At 37.6% G+C, this 12,702-nt stretch overlaps 1 protein-coding gene across 1 annotated transcript; it reads right to left on the reverse strand.

Moving 5' to 3' along the window:
* Positions 1 to 254: 254 nt before the first annotated feature.
* Positions 255 to 5,736, reverse strand: LOC108245268 (protein translocase subunit SecA-like). The gene is made up of 2 exons (XM_037976637.1): positions 5,700 to 5,736; positions 255 to 5,467 (listed from the first exon to the last, which is right to left on the reverse strand). Exon 2 carries the CDS (start codon positions 5,460 to 5,462, stop codon positions 1,866 to 1,868), a length of 3,597 nt encoding a protein of 1,198 aa, XP_037832565.1. The 5' UTR covers positions 5,463 to 5,467; positions 5,700 to 5,736; the 3' UTR covers positions 255 to 1,865.
* Positions 5,737 to 12,702: the final 6,966 nt, after the last annotated feature.

A 12,702-nucleotide genomic window follows, 5' to 3' on the forward strand; every position in this document is an offset into this window, starting at 1 on the left:
AAATTTACAATAAACAACCTAGAAAATAAATAGATGTTCTTGTAAATTGACTATTTTAATCTTGGAGAATTTCAATGAACAGGCTAATTTCCAACTTCAAACTATCAGATTAGTTTTCTTCATGTAAAACTTTGCCTTTCATATAGAAAATTAGATTTTTTTCTTGGCTATGCAATACCTTCCAACATCAGAGTTTTTCATTTAGGTATAGCACAATAATTTAAGAATTTCTAAGTATGAATTTCTAAGATTTTAACGTTGGGACAAAAAGGATTTAAAAGGGGCTTCAGCTGCCACTGTGACCCTTTCTTATTTTTTCCCCCATCTTATTAGGTTCATACTATAATGTGACACAACTGTGACCATAACTGATGGTTTTAATTCCCACCTATGTTTAAGTGCAGTTTTGCACTGACTCCTAAAATAAAGACCTTGGTATTACAAATATTGTGTTATAAAGTTCTTTGTTTTCACTGGCCAAATGCTCTGTATTATAAAAAAAAAAAAACAGATGCAAATTTACCCAAAAGCTAAGAAGAGATTTGTCCCAAGCACAGAACAAGCTTAAATACTGTTTACACTTTTCAAACACGTGTTCAGAAATTTTATATCACGTATATTTCTGAAACACATGCATGCTAGGAAATTTATGAACGTTTAAGAGGAATTGCAAATGATAAAATTTATTTCACAGAAATTTAACATTTTTTGTTTTGTCAGTAAACTCCATTTTTCACCCTTTGAAAGCTGTTGTCAGGACACTCCTGTGAATGTTTTCAAGTGATCTCCAGCAATCAAATTAGATTTTAATATTATTCATAATTGCATTTTTTTATTGTTGTTACCATATTTGAGAGATAAAAACACACAAAAGCAGATGGAAACATTAAACCAATGACACAACTCCAGGTCAATTTGTTCCTCCATTACCATATACTTATGCAGCATTGATCACCACATACCCATACTTTTTAGAAAAAGCCATAATTCAGAGATCTCCTTGCTCCTCCACCCACCTATAATGTTGGGGCAACTGCATTAATGACCGAATTCACTGGAGTATGAATTATTACATTTAAAAATACCAATTACATAGACAATATAAAAAAACAAAACCAAAGCTTTATTACGCCCATCCCATGGTAAATTCAAAAAGTCATACAGAATATCCTCAATGCAGAAAAAAACAAAAAAAAAACATATAATTTTATTGATCTTAAAGACTTTACAATTTTTACATAGAAATCAGTTTACATTTTAATTCTTAATTAACACACATTTACAACCCTTTTAAACCTAAATATTGATTTATTAGTTTTTAATTCCTCGTTAAGATCATTTCATTATTTACCTCCCAATACTGAAATTCATTTGTATTTTACATTTATTCTCAATGGATAACTTTAAATTATAAACTACTCTCAAAGATTATAATGTTCTCTTCTTAAGTTAGAAATGACTTAATAGAACTATAAATGATATTGTTCACAACATAAAAAGTTTTCTATTGTGTTGAAATTTACCATATTTTAAAGAGCATATTTGTTTTTTTGTTTGTTTGTTTTTTAAGTTTAATAGGCTTTCTTTCCTCAACTTTCAATACAGTACAAGAAACATGGTACTAAAAAAGAACAGTACAATATATTCAAACACTTCACATCCAGTAATTGTCTAACTCTACATCTACAGATTTAAATAATATCTTTTTGATGTGAACTTGTTTTGAACAAACTTTATGAACTATGATCACACTTAACATTTAAATGTACATTTTAAAACAACAGGTGGCACAATTAGCTTTCTATATTACCGCTTGCTCAGGAGTTCTAAGTTTTACTCTGAACAACTTATGATGGCATTTACTGTTACTTATCAAACGTTTTACGCAAGGAGCTACTGATCTTTGAAAAAAATCCTCCCAATGAGAACAGTGTATCTAAGACATAGATATGAGTCAAGCCCATAGATTCAAGACTCCGGATTTCAATGAACATGTCGAAAGAGGGGTGGCTAATGAGTTGGTGGCTCTTCAGAGGGTCTGTAGAAAAAATCTGTCTTGCTGATAACATTATGAGAACTGACAAGAGTAGAAAATGTTCTGGTGAAGCAAGGAAGTAGACTAGATTCTTCTCCACTTTAACATGGCCACCAGTATCTCTGGCCCTTCTCAACTTCAGCACAGCTTGACCAATGTTTGCTTTAAAATCCACCAAAACCCTGTGTCTGAATGCAATATGTAAGTCAAACCTGGTGGTGAAGTTGCTAAGGAGTTCTTTTGTTGGTTGTGTGGCATATCTCTTAATGACTTCAAGTTGTTCACAATAGAGCTCAATAGACTTGAGTGCTTTTTCCAAATCTTCCAGAGCTTGATTGATGCACTCAGGGTCCTGATTCCTGTTTTGCAAAGTTAAAAAGGCAAAAGCACGATTGTAATATGCAATTGCTGCCCAACATGGGTCCTTATCTATGGCTTTAGTGTACATGTTGATACTCTCTGAAAGCATTCCCATTTCTTGTAGCTCATTGCCAAATAAAGTGTAGTGGTGAATGTTTGATAAAGGGGATTCTCTCTGCCTGAGCTTTTGAACAGCTTTACTCAGGTCTACTTTCAGACTGTTTTTCAACCTACTGATGGAGTCTTCTTCACTGAACTTTGTGAGCAGCCACATTCCCCAAAACTCATTGAGTGCAGACACATCTGATGCTGCTGGCTTGTTGTTGTTGCTTTTGTACAGTTGATCCAGTATCTCCAGATACTGACTGAAGAGCTCCTCCTTCTTCTTTATGTTTGGGATGTGGTCCTCCACATAACTAGACAAGTCTTCAGCCACTGAGTCATCTCTGATCTTTTTAGCTATCATTACATCTGACATGGAGTCTTCAGTCAATATATGTGAAAGTAAAGAAGAAATCTCTTTACGTTGTTTGTTGGTGCAACATTGCTGATACAACCTCAGCTGCATTACAAACAGATCTTTAAAGGGTAGGGAGTCATCTAACAAATTTTCCATCAAGGTTAAAACGTTTCTTGTTAAAACCAACAACTGGAGTGGCGCTGGCAGATGCTTGGAACAGACAATGAGCTGAGCTGATCCTGGAGCTCCTTGTCTCGCTGCACGTCCAAAGGCCTGAGCCTCCACACGAGCGTTCTTGGGCAGGAAGGTCTGCACAACAAACAAACCTCCAGCTGTTTTGACAGAGTCAGAAATCTGAAGATCTGTTCCACGACCAGCGAGGTTTGTGGCTATGATGACCTCTCCTTTGTCCAGTTCCTTGGAAAAAATAGCACTGTTGTCCATGTTGTTGTTTATGTAAAGCATATTGTTTGAGACCCTATTTTCAAGAGCTTGGTGAAGAGTTTTGGCCAACTTTATGGTCTCACAGATGACCAGCACAGCTCTTGGACCCCTATATGTTGTCTGCTGGGTTTGATTCATAACAGCATTACAAATTTTCTTAATCCATGTTATTTCATCCTTCACAACCACTCCTTTAACCTCAAATAGTTTTCTGCGCTTGAATGATGGTATTTGACAGGTTTTGATACCCTCATATATTTTCTGCAAAGTCTCAATCTCTGGTTGTTGACCAAGAGTCCCAGACATTCCATAAATCTGACTTTTATACTGCTGAAGCAGGCCAACATTTGACATGTAGTTAGTGATGGCTGTCATATCACTCAGCTTTGACTGATGTTTCATTTCAAGAAACTGCTGAAGACCATCACTCCATTTCATGAAGTTTTCAACCACACCTGTGCATCTGTAGTCTACTGGCACTATTCCGTGTTTCTCCAAGATATATTCATGATCCATCTCCATGGTTTGTGCAAGAAATGCATTTACAATCCAAACACTTAGTTTAGATTTGACCAGATCAGAGAGGAAGCCAGGAATATAGCAGCTGTCTTCAGTCTTGTTCAGTTCACATGGTGTGAAATGCAGAGCACATTTTATTTCTTCTTCCGCAGCTTTCAGCACACTGTCTTTGTCATGATACATGTACTGACAGAAGCCACCATCCAAAAGAAGCGCCACTCGTTTCTGCTCGGTTTCTCCTTGTGACCTTTTGTTCAGTTCCTCTAAAGCTCCATTTCTTTTAATGTACAAAGCAAACTGGCAGGATGGGAATCTTGTCTCTACTTTCTTAAAGAAGTCAACCAGCTTGTCAGCTGCAACAGCTGCAGTTTTCTCTGGTAAAAGGTTTGGGTTTCTTTGTATTTCCTGGACAGAGCCTTGGGACAGAACACCAGCGTCCTCAGCTATTTGAAGAATAGCTAACTCATCAGTGCCTTTTTCTTTAATGTGTTTCAGTACAACTTGATGAAAGGAGTATTTCCGTCCAACAATTGTGTTTGCACTTATCTTGTTGTACTGATTAGTAGTGGCCCATATGAATGCCAGTAGAGGGTTGAGATGCTGCAGAGCTGGCATGTCACTGCTTAAATAGACAACATGATGACCTTTGTCCAGCATCAATGAGTCCACTTCATCCACGATTGCACACTGGAATGTCCTCTGACCAAATATGTCCATCCTCTGAAAGTGGTGTCGAAGCCAATCTCCAGCAAACTCTTCCACAGTCCCATAAACAACCTGACACTTATAGCAGTTTTTTAACTCTTTGTCATGTTTGTTGATGTTACAGTCCACACTGATTTTCAAAGTGTCATAAAATGTCTTCCAGTATTTTATGTCTCTCTCTGCTAGAACTGATGAGCTTGACATGATGTCTACTTTTTCACCTCTCATAGCTCGAAAGGCAGCAAACATTGCCACGATGCAGGACTTTCCCTCTCCAGTACCAACTTGGATTAATCGGCCTGTGTTGGAAAGAGCCATGAGACACCAGCTCACCATCTGTGTCAGACGTGGTCTGAAATGAGTTCTTTCTGCTGCCTGACAAAGTCTCAGTAAATCTTTTTTCAGCCCACTCAACTGGCTTCCATTACCATTTGACTTCAGCTCTTGATCAACTGAGGACACGATGTCTCTCACCTCTCTTAACAGCTCATCATTTACTTGGTTTATCTCCTCACTCCGGATCTCCGTGATAATCTGACTCAGTGTTTTGTCTGTGTCATCTGCCAGGCAGTCCTTTAGTTTTTCATCTGGTATTGTAGTCTCTCTGACCAGCTCCATGAGTGTATTTTCTGATTTAGATCTCCAAGTGGAAGTGATACAGTTAACCTCGATGCAGTGCAACATTTGAATCAACCACTGGGTGAGATGTGATCTGTCATGGGCAAATGATGACTCAAATCGGTTTAGAAGAGCATTGAACAATACTGAGACGTCATCAGGACTCCATTTTATATTTCTGACAAGTCCTCGAAGCTTCTTGAGAACCATTTTCTCATCATTTGGAGACAAACAGTCAACCATGTGAAAAGTTGAAATGTTGTCAAACAATTGTTCATTTCTTGGATCTTGGTCACTTCCAGCCATTTTGCAAAGTATCATCAAATCTGGTTAAAATAGAAGGAAGACAATTATTTTTCTTTTTTTTTAAAAAAACAGACTGTTCAATAGTTGCAATTAATTACATGATGATTAGCTACAGCTGTAAAACTTCATCAAAATATAATATGTGCAGTACAAATACTCTGAAATTCAAATACTCTACATTTGCAGCCCCATTTATTAATCAACATAGGTATCTTTGTTACTGCTGTATTAAGTAAAATGAAAAGTACTCACTCTTTTTGGAGTGTAAAAAACCGATAGTTGATGTGTTTTTCAGTGGCACCTGAGACGATCTGCAGCCAGTGAAATGTTTTCTCCTTTTATTACATTTGATTTTGTTTCACTTTCGTCACCTGTACCTGGGCACCACCTCTCGGGAGTTTCCAGCTTTACTTACTGTAAATGAATTGACTTACTAAAGTATTAGATGCCATTAAATACTTTGTCTGGTCTGGTATAGACAGTTGATTTCTTGTCCTAAAACACTCTTCTGTAAAAGCATTTTTTTCATAAATGTAAACATGGTTTACCCTATTTGCAGTGAATAGACACAAAAAACAAAAACACAGCTGACACTTAAAATGTCCATATTTCTGCCAGCATTAAGTATTGAGTAATAGGCAGTATTCTTCTGTTTTTGACCAACAGTTTCATAGTGTTGGCACCAATTTCCAGCTGATTTAAGCAGGTCGAAAAAACTGACATAAAGAGCACAGGAAATTTTTGCAGTCATGGTTTGATATGTGTGTATTATGAAGAAGAAAGAAACAAATGCCAAATGCTCCCCCCTGCCCCACCTTTACTTATTTTTTAACAGCCAATAAACTCTCCTAGAAACAGAGATACAAAAACAAAGCACTCTTGCTGGTGTGGAGGCGCTGAGTTTTTAGGGTACCGTATTTTCTGGACTAAAAGGCGCACTTAAAAGCCTTCAATTTTCTCAAAAAATGACAGTGCACCTTATAATGCGGAAGTCGTAATGTTTTAGCACGACTTTGGTAAACTACAAAGCCACACCGCTTGCAGCATTAAGGCTCAGTTATAGTCACTCAGGGCTCTGCACAGGGCTCCCCGCACAGCATGCGGACCTGAGCGAGCGCTGTAGGCGTTTATACCTGACGCTTACGTCAGTGCAGTATTCCTCCATGAGTTTTGAACCATTTGATTATCTTTGTGATCTCTCATAGAAGGATCATATAAATGCTGGTAAAGGCGAACCAGCTCTGCTAGAGCAGTCTTATAGTCCGGTGCACAATGTATATGACAAAAGTTTGAAAATGGACCATTCATTGACAGTGCGTCTTATAATCCAGTTCCTTATTTAATTACAAAATATAGATTTAGAGTGCCAACTCCAGCATGACAAAATAAACGAAGCTCTTAATAGTTATGTATTTAAACCTAAAAATCTTGATTATTCTGCATGCTTTGCATGCTTTAAGGATGCTATTGGTAAGAACTGCACCAAAATATGGTGAGCAATTCTTCTGTCGGAATTTAGTCACATGGCTTTACCTGTTAGAAAAGAGGAGAGAAACATTAAAGCTGTAATAATGAAGACTGTAACTCTGCCAGATGTGCTTTTACCTTTGCCTATGCTTTTCACATCGTAAATGTATTGTATTTATTAATTGTACTATATTCATCGCAGGCTGCAGGTTTGAGCCTAGGTTGTGTCAAAAAGGGCATCTGGCGTAAAACAATTGCCAAACCTTCCCTGCGACTTTGCTTGTTGTAGCAGAAGGAAGCAGCTAAAAAAAGTAAGTCTTATATGTGAATTTGTCCAGTTTAAATATTATTAATTTAGCTGTTAACACCATGCACATAACTCAATGTGTCAAATCAGTACAGCAAAGCCAGCACATTGAAACACACAGGTGCTGTAAAGATGTTTCCCACTAAGTATAGTAGATTTCCAGCCATCAGGAGTTTTTTTTTTCTTTAATAGAACAGATAAAAAAAGAGCATTTTATTCTTTTAGCATTTTATTTAAAATGCTACTGCTTAAATCAACAGATTAAAAGCTAAATGAAACAATGCTGGTGGTGAAAGAGTTTGATGGGGGAACAAACCTTATCACAACACTGTCTGAGTTAACCCTCCTCCTTCAGCATTCCACTACTTTCTGTTCTGCTTTGGTTCGGCAAAACTGGTTCACATGACAAATAAAAAGTCCTGTGTTCAGGTCCTTTGGCAAACATTTCACCGTACACTGCCAAACTTGTTTTACCTCATAAAAAAATCCCAGACAAGAATCAGCAGTTTCAACTTGGTTTCTCTTTTGTTTTCTCGACACCTAAACAAAAGCAGTGTTAAGGTGAGTGAAAACAAAAGCTGAATACATGTTATGATAGCAGTTTATTATGTAGTAGTGCAGCTTGTTCATAAAATATCCCTCAAACTTTCTGCTTACTTGTAATATGTTTGTCTTCACTTTGAGCACATAGTGTATATATTTTGTAAAGTATTCCTTAAAGGAATGTGTTGTGACAGTTGTAAATGAAATACCACACTCCTAACACCCACTCCCCTACTCCAGGCTGTTGAAGCAGAGCCATCCAGTGACGAGAACTAACACAACATACACAAATGCATTTACTGTGTAGACCTCAGGAGAACACAACAGAATCCATAGCCTGCTGCCTTTCATGCCAAAGTTTTAAAATAAAGATCTTGCACAATCTGTTAGTGCTTGGGTTATATGATGAGGGGGAGGCCATCTTGAACCATGGTGACTCCAAAACATAATCAGTTGAAGATGGAAATCAGTGATTCCTTTTAGAGAGTTTTATTCTTAGTCCAGGGATTCATGAGGTATTTTGCTTTCAGGCAAACAAATGAACAAACACATGCACACAGGTAGGCAGTTACATGATTACCAACCTTTTAATTGAAGTGAAATTTATTTATATAGCAAAACAACAGACAACAGACAATAAAAAACTCAGGGCAAAGTGCAACATAAACTTTAACATTCAGTTTAAAATAACATCCTTCTACACCCTTGTCCATGAATGTCTTGTTCCAGTAGCCCGTTTCTCATCAGAATGTCCTGGTTCCCTAACATCTGATGCAAACCTTGTTAATCTGGGTGACATTCGAGCCAGCATGGTATCATTTTATAACTGAGGTTGCTCAGAGGTTGGCATTGGGTTTCAACTCCCCAAACCCATGATTTTCATGTACCAAAGTCATGTGACTTAACCGCTGTGCCAACTCCCAGCTAGAGGCAAGGGTTTATCACACCAGACAATCCAACAGCAGGATGTGAGATGCAGGAAGCCAAAGCTTACATGGAACACCATAACCAAGTGGCTGGAATAGTGTTCAGGAACATCTGTACCAAGTATGGACTGGAAGTCCCACAGTCAAAGTGGGAGACTTCACCCAAGGTGGTGGAGAATGATAGGGCTAAGATACCATACTTGCCAACCGTCCCGCATTGGGCGGGACAGTCCCGCATTTAGCCCCCCCTGTCCCTTGTCCCGCATCACCCTGTGCGGGACATCCAAAAGTCCCGCATTAGGCCCTGGCCTTGCCCGGCAGCCTATAGCTATGCTTCAGCAGCAGCCACATGCACAGGGCTCTCTGGTCTCACGCATTGACCGTGAGACACATGCATTTCGTGAAGTGCACACACTCACACGCCACACTTTGTATTTCTCACGCAAAAAAAACACGCACACGGTCTTTTTGTCACTTTAACGTTTAATTTAGCAAGTTTTCAGATCCCTCTAGCATTTTTTTAAAGCGAATATCAACAAATCTAGTGACTTTGGCGGCTAAATGTGTGAAAGCACTCATTCTGCAGCGTACCGTAAGCCCCGTCCACTTCCCCAAGCTGTCAATCTCACAGCAGAGAGGAGACCTGCTCCACTCTGTGTCCACAGTGGCGCAAAAAGCTTCTATACATATTTTGAGTGTTTCTTACTCATTTTTTGCCACCGTTGATATTCCTCTCTCCTACAGCCTGATCAACATCTCCAGATATGCAAATTAGGTGATGACGTCATCTAACAACTTCTAGCAGCTCAAAATCTCATTCCAAGCTCAGATCAAAACAGCGGTGCCTGCTTCACGCTATGTTGTCCCACATTGACATTCCCAAATGTTGGCAAGTATGAGATACTGTGGGACTTCCATATCCAGACAGACAAACAGGTGATGGCTAACCAACCGGACATTATGGTGAAAGATAAGATACAGAAGAAGGCAGTGGTGATAGATGTAGCAGTCCCAAGTGACTGTAACATCAGGAATAAGGAGCATGAGAAGCTTAAGAAATACTGAGAGCTGAAAGAGGAAATAGAGAAGTTGTGGAAAGTCAAGGCCTCAGTGGTAGCAGTGGTCATCAGAGAACTCGGTGCTGTGACCCCCAAACTGGAAGAGTGGCTCCAACAGATCCCAGGAACAACCTCAGAGATCTCTGTCCAGAAGAGTGCAGTCCTAGGAACAGCTAAGATACTGAAGGGAACTCTCAAGCTCCCAGGCCTCTGGTAGAGGACCTGAGTTTGAACTGAAAGTGGAACAAATAGGGAGAGATGAAAGTTTTTTTTTAAGTTTATTTTTTATATAAATTTTTATAAATTCCCTAGTATAACTGCATTTTTCTCAGCAGGAACTGTTTAGTGCTTAAGTCAGTGATTTTACATTAAGCACCTTGTTGGGCAGTCACTTGATGAGGTCAAAGGTAAAAAGGGTTAAAAAAAGAGACACTTTGTGGCATAAGAATTCACACAGACCTTCACAAAAACATAGCAAATTTTGCATTATTCTAGATAAATATGAAGATGTGAATCACTCAGATTAAATGCTAAAAAAATAATCATTTCTGAAAATTGAGGGTCAGTAAAAAAGGTAAATATTTTTAGCTTAAATTCTACATGAATAAAATGTAGGTTCTTGTGTTTGTTATCCCAGTTGACCCCGTGATGGTGACCTTGACATTAGGTAAAAAACATTTGTAAAGAAGTTAGCTAGCTGGGATACCTTAAGAAATAAGTTAGCTGCACTTACTCTTGAGACACCTCACTCATTCTAATTCAGAAACTCTGAAATAAAAAATAAAGTTTACCTGTCAACTTACATCAAGTTTACTTACCTTCCTTCTTTTGAAATATTGATACAAGTAAGGAAGTTTATTAATTGACAAAGCTGAACTGATAAGTGAAAGGTAACAACAAAGTGTTCATATTAGGAGTGTCTAAAATCCAGTGACAGCCCTTCACTGGTGTCCTACCTGAATAAATTCACCTCTTAATATCATAATTATGATGCCATGACATCATTGTCACACAAAAATGCAGTATAACAGAGTTTTGCATAACTGATGTATTTTACACAGCAAGCATAAGCATTTAATGTCCAACTATTAGCCTACTAAAGCAAGAAACTGAATTAAAAACAGATTTATCAATAATTAACTCTCCTTTTACTTCACCCACAGCTGCATTACATACATTTGTAGCAGAAGCTTTAATACATTATCCTAACAAATAGCAAAAATAAAGTCAACCACAGTTTCAGTTATTAATTACGAGTCTTTTGTTTTTGCCATGGAGGCTAATGCAAAAAAAACAGTCTGTCCAGTACTGGATGTGAATGATCTTTAGCTGATGGCTGCAGCTTTTGAGAAAATGCTCTGTCTCTTCATGTAGTTTTGTTGAACGCTAGGTCACTAGCCAATAAGATAATTTTATCTCCTGAGAATTAGATTTCATATTCCTGACTGAAACATGGCTTCATGTTGGTGAGTCAGTTTCATTTGCTGAACTTCTCCCTGTTGACTGTTCTTGCTTTAGTTCTTCTCAGATCACTAGTAAAGGAGGTGGATTAGCCTCAGTTTTTAAATCCAGTTTTAACTGTTAGCTAGCTAATTCCCGCTCCTTTTTACCCAAGTTTTGAGCATCCAATGATGCTCCTTTACTCTGCGTGCAATCGACTGACAGCAAGGATTTTTTAACATGGGGCTTATGCTACAATATGACTGTCTTTTAATTATTGGTCATTTTAACATTCAATTATAACAAGACTGGTAACGCTACCAGTCTTGTTGTAACTGGAAGGTTGTATCACTTAGAGGTCAGCTAAACTTAACACTGAACTGTGAACAGATATGCACTACAGAACACTTCTGTTACACCTAATAAGGACTTCTTAAAGAGCCTAGCAGTATTTTATCAGTAAATCTTATTTTTCTACAACAGATTTCTACAGTGGTGGATCGTCAGGGCCAACAAGGCCTTCTGTTCTGCTCTAAACATTCAGTGAACAGAAACAGTGACTTACATTTAATGTATCCTAATAGTCTTTGTTTTTTTTTGTTAAGTCTCACTGATAAGTTTTGTTCAAAAGTGCACTGACCATCTGAGGCCAGACAGATTCTACCACTTGAATCCATCTCATCTTTGGGATGTTCTACTTGACATTTCTTTTGTGGTAAATTGTTAAAATCAACAGGCTGAGTCTTCCTGTCTCTCTTTACTTTTTGCCACAACAAAATCTTTATGCAATATTCCTTTACGCCTAAATAATAGAAATGTATTGTACTGTGATGACTCTTTCAATTATCAATTTGTGGTTTTTATGTTTTTAGGGAGTCCATGTGTTATTTAGAAGAGGTCAAACCATAACTTTAATCTCAAACACCTAACTTGAACCATCCTAGATTAATATCACAAAATGGCCATTTATTAATGAAATCTGTTTGCAAAGGTTAGTCATGCCTTTTTTGTGTTTTTATTTCTTTTCATAAATTTTCTTGTCCTTTGTTTAAGAAGTTCTTTTGAAATTCTATCAGACAGTCACATGAACACAAAATATAAACAAAAGTGAATCATATTTATGATCGTCTTTGTGGAAGAAATGCCACTATACGAATGAATACATTTTATGTATGTAATTTGTTTTTCCAAAAGGCTGTTTTCTGATGTTGATTGTTTTTACAAGACCTGTTTTTCTGTATTTATTTTAGAATATATTTTTAGTTATGTACTTGTAGTTCTGGAGTACAAATAATTTAGTTTTCATAAAGTAATATTTATAGAATATGCTTATGGTGTCTCCTAAGCCTTTGAAACAATGTTTCATTCAGTTACAAGTCTTTGAAGAGTTTCTGCCATCTACTGGACATAATATAATTTTCCTACTAAACACTTCCTCAGTTTTTACATTTCAGTGGGTTCGCTCCTTTTCTGCTGTCTTTGATCCAGCCAGAGGTCATGACGAGTGACAAGGA

Source organism: Kryptolebias marmoratus, linkage group LG7 (genome assembly GCF_001649575.2).
Source record: "Kryptolebias marmoratus isolate JLee-2015 linkage group LG7, ASM164957v2, whole genome shotgun sequence".
NCBI classification, from domain to species: domain Eukaryota; kingdom Metazoa; phylum Chordata; class Actinopteri; order Cyprinodontiformes; family Rivulidae; genus Kryptolebias; species Kryptolebias marmoratus.

Bases quoted from the DNA above. Each gene is read 5' to 3' on its own strand.
- LOC108245268 (XM_037976637.1), bottom strand. From the start codon at position 5,462: ATGATACTTTGCAAAATGGCTGGAAGTGACCAAGATCCAAGAAATGAA.